This window comes from Glycine soja, chromosome 9, assembly GCF_004193775.1.
Source record: "Glycine soja cultivar W05 chromosome 9, ASM419377v2, whole genome shotgun sequence".
In the NCBI taxonomy this organism is placed as follows: Eukaryota; Viridiplantae; Streptophyta; class Magnoliopsida; order Fabales; family Fabaceae; genus Glycine; species Glycine soja.
In genome coordinates this window covers 27,565,963-27,581,768 of record NC_041010.1, presented here as the reverse complement: position 1 = coordinate 27,581,768, position 15,806 = coordinate 27,565,963, and the positions used below count along the sequence as shown (strand labels likewise).

The 15,806-nt window shown below is 29.8% G+C and overlaps 1 protein-coding gene across 1 annotated transcript; it reads right to left on the bottom strand.

Annotated features, from left to right (window-relative positions):
* Positions 1-1,608: 1,608 nt before the first annotated feature.
* LOC114367987 (putative receptor-like protein kinase At4g00960) lies at positions 1,609-13,869 on the bottom strand. Its single transcript, XM_028325295.1, has 6 exons — positions 13,630-13,869; positions 13,375-13,517; positions 12,795-13,005; positions 5,460-5,694; positions 4,579-4,729; positions 1,609-2,263 (listed from the first exon to the last, which is right to left on the bottom strand). The coding sequence occupies exons 1-6, from the start codon at positions 13,691-13,693 to the stop codon at positions 1,826-1,828; spliced, it is 1,242 nt and encodes a 413-aa protein (XP_028181096.1). The 5' UTR covers positions 13,694-13,869; the 3' UTR covers positions 1,609-1,825.
* Between the last annotated feature and the right edge of the window lie 1,937 nt (positions 13,870-15,806).

The window sequence follows — 15,806 nt, the reverse complement described above, 5'->3', positions numbered from 1 at the left end:
ATTGAACTAGCAAAATGAAATTTGTTTTGAGAGTATTTTTCATTATACTATTGACAGTGTAACATATTTATAACAGGGTACAACAATTGTACCTGTGCAGATAGATCTTTCATTCTGTTAAAAGTTTGGGAAATTTTGACTTCTAAGGTATACCAATAATTTCATATAAATTTAGTCTTGCCCAAACTTAGCTTTTGTAAATTTAGATAGATCTTACCATAGTGAATATTACTATAAGATTTAGATAGTAGACATGAGGCCAAAGTACCAAGTTTTTGTTTTCAAGAATGTTAACAATAAGTTTCTAATTAGTGTTTCCTACAACTTCTCGGAAATATATTAGCATCAGAGACAAAAATAGCGCATGATAATAATAAAATTCTAACAAACCCAATTGATGCATCCTTATCTCAATTTTAGATTTCAATTATTTCCCATTTGATGAAGCCTTATATGTCAATTTGTTATCTTAAATACTTTTTCTACATAATACACACATGAAAATAACAACATGCTGGAGATGTTGGATTGAAATTGATTTTAATGCATGGCTTCTACTATGTTTAATGTGAAATGGTTGAATTGAAATTGATTTGAGACTATCATTTTTTTAGTGTAGTTAATTGCAATTAACTTTGCAGCATTTTTTACTACACAATCATGGATAATGATCAGCAAGAAAGAATGTTGCAGCTGCTACACGATTGAAAAGAAATGATGTCACAAGGGAGAAAAGTGAAAACAAACAAGTTAATGGAAGTCAAATTAAAACTTATGTCTTCCTCTGAGAACAAGATATTTAACACCACTAGCTGATGTTAGTTCCACCATGCTAAATCAGCAGTCACTGCCCTGGAGAATACTCAGTTAAATGATCACAGCTACACTCAACCAAGTGATAACCACGTCCTTTTACTAAGGAAAAAGTTCAACTCGAAGTCATTTGGCTGGTGTAGATCTTACGAAAAAAAGGGAATGAAATAGATTCAAACAATCCCTGCAATGTAGTCTCATCTTCCTCCAACTTGATTCATCCTAATACTTTCTGTCTCCTATCAAGCTGATAATGCAGTATATAATTCTCCTATTGACTTTGATCCCGTTGAAGGTAGGAATTAACAAAATGTTACACTATATTTATTGATGTTTGGATGGATTAACTAACTTTTTTATTTTAATTGACGATGCTTCTAATAGCAACTCAACTTCTGAAGGAAAGGAATTCATTAACAATTGGAATCATGACTCATCATTTTATTTTAATTGACGATGCTTCTAATAGCAACTCAACTTCTGAAGGAAAGGAATTCATTAACAATTGGAATCATGACTCATCATCTTCCATCAATAAGCAAAGTACTATATGAATAGTGACTCATGTTTGATGAGCAAAGTACTATATGAATAGTGACTCATGTTTGATGCTTCGGTCTAAATAGTAAGAAATTTCATTTTATATAGATTTAAAATCATCACTAAAATATTTTTTTTAAAAATGAATCAGTTTTAAAATTAGAATATTAAATTGTACAAAAAAATTAAAGGATCAAATTAAATCGATTTTAAAAATTAGATGACCAAATTAAATAAAAAAAATAAAAGATCAAATTGAACATAAATAATAAATTAGATAAAAAAAACTAATTTAACCAAAAATAAAAAATAAAAACATACTCCGTGGCACTAAAAAAATTTCCCTACTCCGGGTAACATTTACATCCTAAATATTTACTTACATGATCACAAAAAATTGATGACACCATAAAATAAAACAATAAGTGCCCTCATCAATTTCTTTCTTCAAAAACTAATCATGATGCTGCACCTAACCACCTTGCATGGGTCGTTTCCCTCGCCGGTCCACTACTTCTGCAGTAGTATTGGAGCTTCTTGTTGTTGGTGTTGTTGCAGAAGTAGTAGTGTTAGTGCCATAGTTGCTTGAAGAATCAAAAGTTTGCGAATTAACAGAGGAGTCATCATCAACTTCCCCAGAAGTTGTTGCAGAGGGTCTGCGACCGCGAGATACTCTTCTTCTGTATCTCGAACCGGCTATTCCTGGCCTTGTTGGTTCTTCCATGTGGCATGGTGGTTTCTTTGACAGAATCACCATCACACGACCCATGCTTGGACGCAGGTCTTGATTCCCTTGAGTGCAGAGTAGACCCAGTTGAATGCACATTTCTGCTTGTTCTGCTACCACTGATGAGGCCAGTGTTGGGTCCACGATTTCTAAGGCCCTCCCTTTCTTGTATAGCCTGTATGCCTATAAGATTAAAGGGCAAAAAAAAAAAAAAACAGACATCAAACTTGTGGCAATGTTTTGCATTTATAAGGGGTTGTGAACTTACTTCAAGTAAAAACGAGGTTATATACATATATAAGGAGGGATCCATTTATCTAAGTAACTATTTTAGAGTTATTTTTTATATTTATTATTTTTTAAAAAATTTTAATAATTATAATAAACAATTAATTTTAATGATTAGATTTCAAGAAAATGAAAGATAAGGATAAGAAGAAACTCTCAAATAGTTACTCTTGGAGTAAATGAATCTCTCCTATATATATATATGTGAAAGTAAAAAATGAGTTGTTTTTTTAATTGTAAGAATCAAAAACTTACAGCAATCCATGCACTATATTCAACCAATAAGTTAAAACTCCTTCATAAGATTAGATTAAACAACCTCATCCGAAATTTATCAATTTATCAATGTAATTAAAATAAATGTCCACAAATCTAGACTCATTTATGCTACGATGTTTTGTAAAGCTTTGTATTTATTACAGTGGAGAGAACACAAATGTTTGAAGAAGGCATGTCATGCTTTCTATGACGAGAATGGGATCTTTTGCATGTTGTTTATTACAAGATATACTCTCTGCCATAACACGAGGTGATTCAATTAGTGTAGTAATCTTCATTATTTTTCGGCATTTTCTTTTTTGTTAATTTGCAACTTAGAGTCAAATTGTAAATACATTTAATTTTAAGAATATGACTGATAAGTATTTTGAGATTATTAATTAAGAAATTAATAAATACAGAAATTTTTATTGGAAATAGAGTTTAGTCCGTATGTATTGTTATAGTAAAATTTATGATAGATATAATTTAAGTAGTTATGATAAAATTTGAGCTTAAATGTAAAATTTATCTTCCTATTTTACCAATTTTTCTACCTAAGTCTTTCTATATTTCAAAATTCACTATCTAAATTTTTTTTATATTTCAAAATTTACTATCCGAATCTCAAGAGTTGACTAGACTAAAAAATTGACTAATATTTTCTTAAATGAACTTTAAGAATGCTTGAGAAAGAATTAAAATCATAGTCATTGAAATAAGAATCACATTCCTTTACTACTACACTCCAAATACTTATTTATGATTAGATTACATAATAACAAGCCTTTACACTATCAGGATATACACTATCAGGATATAAAGTATTTACTCTTACAAATAAGAATGTTAAATTAAAAATCACTATAAGAATATGTTAGTAACATATTCCATACAAAATTTTAACTTTTAATTTTTCAAAAAAATTAATGTCCTTGAGATAATTATTATCATTCTCCTAGTTTTAATTTCTAAATACAACAACATCCTCATTATTGTCATAATCTCGTCACATAAATTATAGATTAAAAGAAAAAGAAAAACATACTTTTAAATAGTATATATTTGTTCCACTTATGTATGAAAAAGTCTTAATAAATTGCATTCAATTTTTTCCATTTTAAATACGTAGGAACTATGACCCAGGACCAGCATTCAAGTTGGCAATATCAATGTTGGCAGAAAGCAACCTCAATATTATGTCCCACAAGCAAAAGTTACTGACACGGGCTTCAGCCTTGGATCCATTAATCAAAGTCTAGAATTTAATCCCTCAATTTGAGTATTGATAACAACAGAAGTATCATTTTCTTCCTCCAAAAAAAAAATCAATCCACTAAGAGAGGAATCGCACCTCCTAATTATACCAAAAAATTATATTATGTCCCAGTCCCACCAATTAAATACGTACCAACTAATTAAATAATAAACGAATAAAAGTCTACATCTATTTAATATGCAAGAAGTCATAACTCTCTCAGTCTCATTAATTATTGCGTAAAAAAAATATTATCTTAAAATAATTATTATTTTAATTTTTCAATATAATATTAATTAAATTTTTTTTACTTATATCTCTTATATATTAAGAATGAACTACAAAATCTAAAAATGAACTAATAATGATGTATGATTAATTTTTAAAATTACTATTCTCTTTTATTCATATTTCTTTGATTATGTAAAATAATACAAGATGATAATTATTTTTGAGATAAAGAGAGTAATAAATAAAAAAATAATCTTGCTAACCAGCTTCTTTATGACAAAATATTTATTATATAAATCAGATAAAAACATAAAAAAATTATAAACAACATAATTTTTGCGTCCCGATAAAAATAATTTTACTTTAAATTCCTTAATCAATTTCTTAGATTTTGATTAACATTTGCCTAAAAATATTAGCAAGATAATATTGTGGAATAATTTAAAATGAGTGATATTATTACCCAGTCGACGAGATTCTGTGCACTCACGTCCATATCAAAGGATGAATTTCGCTGGCCACTGACCAATTCCAACACCAAAACCCCATAGCTAAATACGTCAGCCTTCACGGTTAAATGTCCATGCATTAGATACTCCGGAGCCAAATAGCCACTGCGTGTGACATCATATTTCGTAAGTTATTATTATTACTAGTATTTTATAAAACTATGGTCTGTATCTTATACACACTAAAAATAAAAAAGTATTCAAAAGAATCTTACGCGGCAGGACATGAAAATGCTTTTTATTTTAAACAATTTCAGTAGAGAATAATTAGTAATTTTTTCTTTGGCCTGTTTCAGAAGACGTAATAGATTTGAGCATATAATAATTGTTCGTTTAATATTTTATTAAACTCACTATAATTTTCATAAAGAAAAATTTGACCAATATATTTTATTTTTACGTCCCTACAAATTTAGTGTCCTTGACATTATTACAACACATCAAAACAATTTTATATTACGTGGTCATCAGGTCATGTCAACTAAAAATAAGAATCGTTATATATATTTGCAGAGAATGAAAACCAAATTTGCTATTAAAAACAAAAAATCATCATATTTGTACTTTGTAGAAATGTAAAGCATTTTTTTATGACAGGTTATGACATACTAAAACAAATGACGACCAATATTGTAAGGATAAAAACTCCAATATTTTTACAAGAACTAAAAAGAAAAATCATTATATCTACAGAAATTTTCAACAGGGGAATTTTTCTTCAAATATCTACAGAAATACAGGGCACTCCATTTTAATTTGCAAAAGTGTTGATTTTGATAATAAATAAATGTATTTGATTTAAAACTTTAGGATGAAAGAGATTATTATTACATACTTGGTTCCAGCCACACGTGTGTTGACATGGGTTTGGTCTTCGGGGAAGAGTCGTGCGAGGCCGAAATCTGCAATCTTGGGCACCCAATTTTCATCGAGTAAGATGTTACTTGCCTTTATGTCGCGATGTATAATGCAGTTGTGAGAGTCTTCGTGTAGATAAAGCAACCCTCTTGCCACCCCATTGATTATGTCAAACCTACGTTTCCAATCTAGCTGTTCTTTCTTATGGGATTCTGCATTATTTTCAACAGATAAATATTTTTTTTCACAGCATATCCACTTTTTAACTATCTTAAAGTGTGTTTGAATTCACCTTGAACGAAAAATCACACATTTCAATGCAAAAAAAAAAAAAAACTGTGAGTGATAGATTGTGTTAAAATTAATATTTTATGTAAGAGACATATGACTTGTGTAGGGAAATAAATAAATAATTAATAATTAAGGACTAAATTGTAATTAGATTAAACAGGAGAAATTTCTAAAGGTAACTGTTATTTGATGGAAGTAGTAATTATAAAATGAGTTAATACCCACTAATGTGAAATAAGATTCATTTCTTGACAGAAAAATGTTCTCTCTAATCTCTAATCAGAGAGAGATAGAAAGAAAGAATAATCAAGGAAGTGAAATCTTATTTTTCTTATCTTCTAAGAAATCAAAGTACACCGGAAAAAAGTCTCATTATGGAGAAAAATACACATTATTTATCTATTATTTGTGAGAATCATAAGTTTCAAGATCATGTTAGTTTTCTATAATTGTTAATTTAGAGAACCCTTAAAATTTTTAATGTGGTATTAAAGCATTTGTTGTGAAATTTTTTATTCTCTAATAATGATTTATTTTCTTCCAATTATGATGAACTCTAATTATGAAATTTATGGATTTTTTTTCCGCTGCAAGTATGAAATTTTATATTAAAAAGGGTATCAATTAAATTGGCTTTCAAATCATAAGTATGAATGTGTAAAATTATTATTTTGATTGTGTTTAATGGATAAAGACTTGTGATGTTTGTGTGTGGTCTATGCACTTTGGGTTGTACGTATTAAATTTGGAGAAAAATTTTAGATTTTCCTTTTTATGCTATCTAATTTGATTTGATGATAACAACGGGTGCGTCCGTCAGCAGCATGTACGCGGTACGCGAATTGCTATTTGCAACCCACATTTTGTTATTCTTAATCCCACTTGCTTATTTTTTTCAAATATTATTATTACACGTGATTAAAGGATTGAAAGTTTATGTCTGCAATTAAGTTAACACGAATGCTTTAAAAATATTGGTAACAACAAATATGTATATGTTATACATTTGTTTCAATGTGATTGAATTTCTATTATTTTATTGGTTATAATATGAATGTATGGTATTTATTTGGCTTGGAATGAAATTAATAAAATGGTTATGAATTGTTAATAGCAATAAGTATGTTCAGACCATATATTTGATTGGAATTAAATGTATGATAAATTTATTAGTCACTAAAGTGGTCAAATCTATAAGGTTATTTAATTCCAAATTAATGATTATTTCAATTACTCATAAAACAATGGATGTTAAATTATATGATTATTGGTTTATGGATAATTGAAATTCATTGTTAAAAGGCATTTATGGATCGTCCAAAGGTTGATAATTGTTCTTATAATTAATTAATATAATTATAGGCGATTTGTATACATCATTAGTTTTATTTATATACCCAAAGGAAATAGGTACTACTGATTGGTGCATATTTAATTGCCAAATAATGTTAAAAATTTTATTAGTGTCATCATGTTAGTATGTTATGTGTTAGTGTATCACTCAAAGGAGAGCATCAATATACATTGATCGTTATTAGAATGAATCATATGTATGACATGTGTTTTATGTCTCAAAACACTTACGTGAATTTTATTCTGAAGAGAAAGTCCATTATGAAGCTTGGAAAAGATCTAACAGACTCAGCCTAATGTATGAGAATGACTATTACAGTCAGTGTTAAGACAGTTCTCCCTAAGATCAATAATGCTAAAGAGTTTATGGGATTAGTGAGAGAGCGCTCTCAAACAACTGATAAGTCTCTTGCTGAAACATTAATGAGTACACTGACCACCATGAAGTTTAATGGTTTGTGTACTATGCATGAACATGTCATTGAGATGACAAACATTACAGCAAGACTTAAAACCTTCCTTGATCAGTTTATTTTTAACTTATTACCGTTTGAGTATGGCTCATTCCAAATGAGTTATAATACCATGAAACATAAACGAAATGTGCATGAATTGCACAATATGTTAGTTTAAGAAGGAACGGGGTTTAAGAATCAAGAAAGTCACTGAGTCCATTATGTAAGACACCAAGGGAATCAAGGAGCTGAAAAGAAATTTATGAAAAAACATGACAAAGGCAAAAAGTCATTGAAGATCAATGATGACTCTTTGCTAATCCAGAAAAAGGTATCAAAGTGCAATAATTGCTAATTTTGCGGAAAATCTGGACACTTCTAGAAGGATTGCATAAAGCGTAAGTCTTGGTTCGAAAAGAATGGTGAGCTTAATGCTCATGTATGTTTTGAATCAAACTTAACTGAAATTTCCCATAATACTTGGTGGATTGATTCTGGATGTACAACTCATATTTCTAATACTACGTAGGGATTCCTTACAATCCAAACCATAAGCCCAAATGAGAAGTTCGTCTTCATAGGAATAGAGTGAAAGCTCCAGTAGAAACAGTCAGGACTTATCGTTTAAAACTCGACATTGGATATCATTTAGATTTACTAGAAACTCCTTATATACCTAATTTATCTGAGAATTTAGTTTCATTATCTAAACTTGATGTTATTGGATATTCTTTTAATTTTGGTAATGGATATTTTAGTTTATTTAAGCATAATCATCTTATTGGTATTGATGTTCTTTGTGATGGTTTATATAAATTGAAATTAGATGGTTTATATGCTGAAATCATTTTAACTCTGCATCATAATGTTGTGACTAAATGTAATTTAGCGAATGAATGATCTGCTTTCTTGTGGCATAAACGTTTATGTCACATTTCTAGAGAAAGAATGAAAAGATTAATAAAGAATAAAATTCTTCCTGATCTAGATTTAACAGATTTAAATATTTGTGTGGATTCTATTAGGAGAAAACAAACAAAACATACAAAAAATGAGCTACAAGAAGCGTTCAGCTTCTTGAAATTATGCAGACTGATGTTTGTGGACCTTTTGATATTAATTCTTTTGAAAAGGAAGGATATTGTCACCTTTATTGATGAATATCCACGTTACGGTTATATCTACTTACTGTATGAAAAATCTCAAGTCGTGAATGTCTTAGAAATTTACTTGAATGAAGTATAAAAACAATTAGATACAAAGATGAAAGTTGTTAGGTTTGATAGAGGTGATGAGTATTTCGGAAGATACGATGAAACTAGACAATACCCAAGTTCATTTGCAAAAAAAATTTAGAAATGTGACATTTGTGTGCAATACACAATGTCTAGTACACCACAACAAAATGGTGTATCAGAAAGACATAATAGAACTTTAATGGATATGGTTAGGAGTATGTTAAGTAATTCAACTTTACTCGTATCTTTGTGATTGTATGTCTTAAAAACTGCCTTGTATTTGTTGAATAGGGTTTCTAATAAGACAATTCCAAAGACACCTTTTGAACTGTGGACGAATAAAACACCTAGTATAAGACACCTACATATTTGGAGTTGTCAAGCAAAAATAAAGATTTATAATTTACAAGAAATAAAATTGGATGAAAGAATAATCAGTGGATATTTCATTGGTTATCCAAAAAAGTCAAAGAAATATATGTTTTATTATCCTAATCATAATATGAGAATTGTTGAAACTGAAAATATAAGGTTCATTGAAAATGGTAAAATTAATAGGAGTACAGTTCCACGAGATGTGGAAATTAAAAAAAAAAATAAAGTACAAGTCCCTTTAGCTTGTGCCTCTAGCAGTAAGGTGACTTCTCTTTTAGTAATTGTTCAAAACAATAATGAAAAACAACAACACAATAATGAACTCATGATACATAATAAACCTATTGCGGAAGAACCACAAGAAGTAGCATTAAGAAGGTCTCAGAAAAAGAAGATCAACTATTTCGAATGATTATGTGGTATACGTACATGAACCAGAAATAGACTTAAATATTAATGATAATGATCTAATTTTGTTTTTACATGCTGTAAGTTATGATAATTCTAAGAAATAATTAAATGTCATGAAAGAATAGATAAATTCCATAAAACATAATAGTGTTTGGAATCTTATAGAATTGTCAAAGGATTGTAAGAGAGTTGGTTGTAAGTGAGTCTTCAAGACTAAATGTGACTCTCATTACAACCTTGAACGTTACAAGGCTAGACTAATTGTTTAGGGATTTACTCAAAAATATGACATTGATTATAAAGACATGTTTTCATCGATCTCAAAAAATGATTCTTTCAGGATTACCATGACATTAGTAACCTATTATGAAAATTGTCTTTCTTAATGGAGATTTAGAGGCGAATGTTTATATGGATCAACTAATGGGATTTTCAATTGAAGGAAAGGAACACATGGTATGCAAATTAAAGAAATCAATATACAGTCTTAAGCAAACTTTCCGCCAATGATATTTGAGGTTTAATGATATCATTGTTTCTTTTAGATTTAAGGAAAATACTATTGATCAATGTATATATTTGAGATTTAATAATATCATTGCTTCCGTTAGATTTTTCTAATTCTGTATGTTGATGATATCTTGCTTGTCATTAATAATCTTGGTTTTCTTCACGAAACTAAGAAATTTTTCTTTAACAACTTTGAAGTGAAAGATATGGGTGAGGTAAGCTATGTGATAGGAATAAAAATATTTTATAATAGATCACAAGGATTATTAGACTTATCTCAGAAAGTATATTCCAATAAAGTATTAAAGAGATTTGGAAAGAAAAGGTGTTCAGCATCACCTATTCCAATTTAGAAAGAAGGCAAATTTAGTCTCGCACAATGTCCTAGATATGTTATGAAACGAAAACAAATGAAAATAATTTTGTATGCATCAATTGTTATTGTATCTACCTTGAAAACTGAATTTATAGCATGTTTTGAGGCTACAATCCAGGCTAATTGACTGCAAAACTTTATTCCAAGGCTTGAAATTGTCAAAAGTATTACTATGCCGGTGAAAATATATTGTGATAACTCTGCAACAATATTTTTTTCTAAAAACGACAAGTACTCTAAGAGTGCTAAGCATATGAAATTGAAGTACTTTGTCGTGAAGGAAGAAATTCAGAAACAAAGAGTGTCAATAAAACATATTAACACAAACTTTATGATAGCTGACCTTTTGACAAAAGGATTAACACCCAAGATATTTATAGAACGTGTTGAAAATATGAACATTATTGTTATTGATGATCATTAACTGTAATTTACCTTATACATTTTAGTGACACTCTGATCTCATTTATGATGTTTCTGATTACTTATTCTTTATGTTTGCATGCATATTTGTATTAGAATAATGTTAATAAGTTTTGTCTTGAATAAAAGCATTATGTTAAATCAATTATGTACTCCTAACTAATAGTAATATTAAAAAGAAGATTAATTTGTAGTACATGAAAGGAATTATGTCAATTAAGTGATGTATATTCGAATTGGTTTCTATTTTTAATCATGAAATTATGATGTACCCAATATATAGAATGGTTTAATTTAATGCGCATTATGTTGGTTTAATCTATTTATGTATTTAGTCCATAATGTTTAGTAATGTCATATGAGTCAAGTGAAAAAATGTTAAAATTAATATATCATGTGAAAGACATGTGACTTATGTAAGGACTAATAAATAATTAATTAATAATTAAAGACTAAATTATAATTGAATTAAATAAAAGAAGTTTCTAAAGATAACTATTACTTGATGGGAGTAGTAATTATAAAAAGAATTAATATCTACTAATGTGAAATAAGGTCTCATCCATTCTCTTTAATCTCTAGCCATAAAAAAACATAGAGACAGAAAGAATAGTTAAGGAAGTGAAATCTTATTTCCATACTCTTCCAAGAAATCAAAGTAAATCGATAAAAGTCTCATTATAAAAAAAGATACACATTATTTATCTATTATTCGTGAGAATCATAAATTTTAAGATCATATTAATTATCTATAATTATTAATTTAAAGAATCCTTAAAATTTTTACGGATTAAACTTTTCTTTCCTTCTTTTGTTTATTCTTTTTATTTCAGGTCTCAAAATCTCAAAATATATTATCTGATAAACTTCAATTTAAAAATAATTTTAAAATTAAAATATATAAAATTATATATTTTTATTTTTAATTATAACCTTCTACTTTAGAGTAACTTTTAAATAAAAAATTTAGGTCAGATACACCTAATATTGTGAAGGCATTATTATGAGAACAATCTACAGAAAGGGTATCGGGGTGAAGTTTCTTTCATTCTTCTGCGAAGGTGGAGGAGGTGTCCTACAATCTAGAAATTTTCTAGGTTGTAAGTTGTGTGCTTAACTGAAGAAAAATAGAAAATGGGTTTGCGTATTTTTTTTATCGGGCGTATTTTTTTTATGTTATAAAACATGCATTCAATTAATTAATAATTTTATGTATGTCAAGGTGAAGGGATTAAGTGCCGTCTCTTTCTAGTTTCCTTAGGCTCTGGACAAGGAATTACTTAAGATGAGAAGGGATGAAAAAAAAAATGTCTTAGGACCCACAGCTTGGTGGTGAATTGTGATGTTAGGAGTGGGTTGATTGACTTTAAATAAAAAGGAAATATTTAAAAAAAATGTGGGACCCTCTCACTTTTTCTTTTAATTTAAATATTTCTTTTTCCGTGTTCAATGAAATTTGAGGTGAGGTGAAGGGAAAACCTCAAAACCATTTCCCCACATGGCTAGGAAAATTTATTTGGACTCAACAACTCAACTGATGACTTAATTGACACTCTGGACAGTATATGGGTTTGGACTTCACATTGCAGAAGTTCTATAAGAAAGAATATATGAAAAGAAAAATATCGGCAGGTCCAATCATTCACTTAGGTCTATTGTTCATAATTTAATTGGTAAGAAACTCGAAAATTTAGAGTGGCATTTTTTATGGGTGGCTTCTGGGTGAGAGTAAAAAATTAATCTTTAGAGGTATGAAAATGCCAATTTCTCTCTCTCTCTCTCTCTCTCTCACTATATATATATATATATTCGTACACAGATTTGGTGATAAAATTAAATTAAATCAAGTAAACAAAGAGGATTTGCAAAGAAGCACTCACTGAAGAGAAGCTTGTCGAGGCTCTCGTGAAGGACATACTCGTAAACAAGAAGCTTTTCGAAGCCATGGGTACAATAACCGAACAAACTCACCACATTACGGTGCTGTACACGTGCCAACAACTTTGCCTCGTTAACGAACTGCGTCTTCCCTTGATTCGATCTATGCGATAACTTCTTCACCGCAATCTCTCTCCCATCATTCAATTTACCCTTCACAAAAAAGTAAAAAATAAAAGAAAACACATATTAGAATAAGTCTTAGATTTTTTGCTTACCAAGTAAAACCAAAAATTAGTAACAACAATTTATCCGTGTTGAACTTTCTCCAAAATTATAATTCCAATTTGTCAACCTTTCTGGGTATAGAAAATTGCTTCCTTAATCCCTAATAAAATTCATTTGCAAAAACTATTATAAAAAATAAAAAATTAAAGCCCCATCATAGGTCCACATCAGATATTATTCAAATCCATTTTTTAAGAAAATATTTGATTTAATTCAATTAATTGAATCATTTCTCATATTCCAAGCTTAAACAACTCAAACATGAAAAATAACAACGATTGTTAATTGACTTACCTTATAGACGGGTCCAAATCCTCCCTCACCTAGCTTGTTAAGAATGTGAAATTTGTTGGTAGCAGCAACCAATGTTTCGTAGGGGAAGATCTTTTGCTCTTGTGCAGCTAGGTTCTTTATTTCTTCTACTTCGCTTTGTCCCTCTAATTACATACATAAGTATATGATGTTATTGTGATAGGATACTCAATAATCGGAAAATAAAATAAAAAAAATTATTTTAAGAAAAAGAATAATTGGATTGTGTTGCTTTACCTTTGCTGGGGCTGAATTTGAAGGGCTTGATGAGATTGTGAAAGAAAGTGTTGCGTTTGCTCATGGCGCTCCCAGAATGAGCCCATGAAAGAACAAACAAAGGGTTTTTTCGAGCAAAACTGCGAGAAAAGGTGAGGATTTTGGGAAGTGAAAAAGATGAACAACTGTTTCGGAATGGAGCAAGTTGTTTTTCCTCTTATGAATGAACTCCTACCATAGAGAAAAATAATCTAAATGATAATTTATAATGAAGGCGTGTTGGTTTTGTTCACATTGACCCGGTGGGTGACCCATCTTGATTTTCGCCATTTTTTTAATTGTTTTTTATTATGAAATCCCAGTGCGCATGGATAAACAACACACTTTTGTCTTTTTTATTTTATTTAAACATATTTAACGATGAATGAAAGTATCGTGCACTCCTATCCCATGTAGTGTTTGGGTCCAAAAAGAAAAGGAAATTTAAAGTTTATTGTTAATCAATATTTTTAGGATATTGATGAAGAAGTTAAAAGAATAAAGTATTTATTATAAAAATTACAAGAAAATGTTAAAAAGATCGTGTACAATATAATTTTGTGTATCTCAATAAATTTTGTTTTGTTTTCTTATTTTAATTTATTAACCAATGCTCAAAGGATATCAATTAACATTTGTTAAATTTAAATTAAACACTTCTATTGTGTAGTTGAAGTTTTTTTTTCACTTTTGTTTTTAGTTTAAACTTAATTTTCAAGATAATGTAGATTTTTTAAGATGTTAGAAGTTAGAACTCATTTTATTACCGATTAAAACTTTATGCAAACCCAAGGAATCAATTAAATATATTAATAGTGTGTTTGCATGATAGGAGAAATTTTAAATTCTAAGAATTTCAAATTCTTCAATTGAAATTCTTTTATTTTCAAAATTTTGTATTTAGATAAAAAAATTAAAACTATGAGGGTGAGAAAATGAATGCAAAAAGAATAAAAGATATGGTTGGTGTGCTTCCAAAGAGAAGAATACTTATGTGGCATGGAGAGTCACAAGGGAACCAAGACACAGCGCATACACCACCACACTCGACCATAACATTCAATCAACGGCACAAGGCATGGCCCAAGCCCTCCGCGTCGGAGAGCACCTCTGCCGCGTGATAGGCAGCGACGACTGCTCCCTTGACTGGCGGGTGCAGTTCTATGTGTCCCCCTCATGCCCGCACTTGATCGACACTCCGCGAGCTCAGACAATATTTCTTGAAGAAGATGATCATCGGTGTGAAGCAAGAATCGCAAGTTCGAGAACAGGATTTCGAAAACTTTCAGGTAAAAAAGAAGATGAATGTTATAAAGAAAATACGCGAAACATTTTGGAAGGTTCTTCTATCAAGAAGAGAATTTTAATTTCTCACATTTTAGAAGGAAATTAAAATTCAACATTTTTAGTTGTTTAAAATTATGTTTTAAGATTAAAGAAATTTAAATTCTTCATAAATTACTTTCTTTATTTAATATTCTCTATCCAAACACACTTTAAAATAAATCTCTCGCTCATTTACTAGGGTTTTAGTGGGGCTCAGTTGGCACCAGGGTTTTAGTGAACATTTTGAAGGTCCTCTCAACAACATTCTTCTTGTTTTGTCGGGTATTTCTTGTATACCTCTTGTATTCTAAGTGAGGGTGAACCTCGGTTGTGGAGTACCCGTGGTTTTTTTGAGATGGAAAGGTAAAAGCAGGTGAATTTTAAAGGAGAGGAAAAGGCTATGGTCCAAATAACTATAAAGGAGATAGGTCTGCCCTGAGAGGAATTAGAAGCCTGGCTTGTTGGAAGGGTCCTCACTAATGGAATGCAAAGGCCTTTCAAATCAACCATGGCTCAAGTGTGGAAGCTAAGAATGGAGAGGGGATAAGGAATTCATTTGCTTTTAGTTTTTTTTATAGGAAGGATATGATACAAACCCTAAAGGCTAGTTCATGGAATTTTGATCAACACTTGATACTATTGGAAGAGATGAAAAGAGATTGAAACCCAAATTAGGTGACCTTGTCATCCTACCTTTTCTGGGTCCAAATCATGATTTACCGATAGGGGCAAGAACGGAAAAGGTGGCCAAGTTTATAAGGAACTTAGTGGGCACTTATGCCAAATGGGATGGTGGAGGTGAGATTTGTTTTGGCAGAAGGATGTGCATCAAA

Bases quoted from the DNA above. Each gene is read 5' to 3' on its own strand.
- LOC114367987 (XM_028325295.1), bottom strand. From the start codon at position 13,693: ATGAGCAAACGCAACACTTTCTTTCACAATCTCATCAAGCCCTTCAAA. The intron at 5,695-12,794 runs GTGAGTGCTTCT...AAAATAATGCAG, and splicing joins CCTCGACAAGCTTCTCTTCA to AATCCCATAAGAAAGAACAG. The intron at 2,264-4,578 runs GTAATAATATCA...TTAATCTTATAG, and splicing joins CACAGAATCTCGTCGACTGG to GCATACAGGCTATACAAGAA.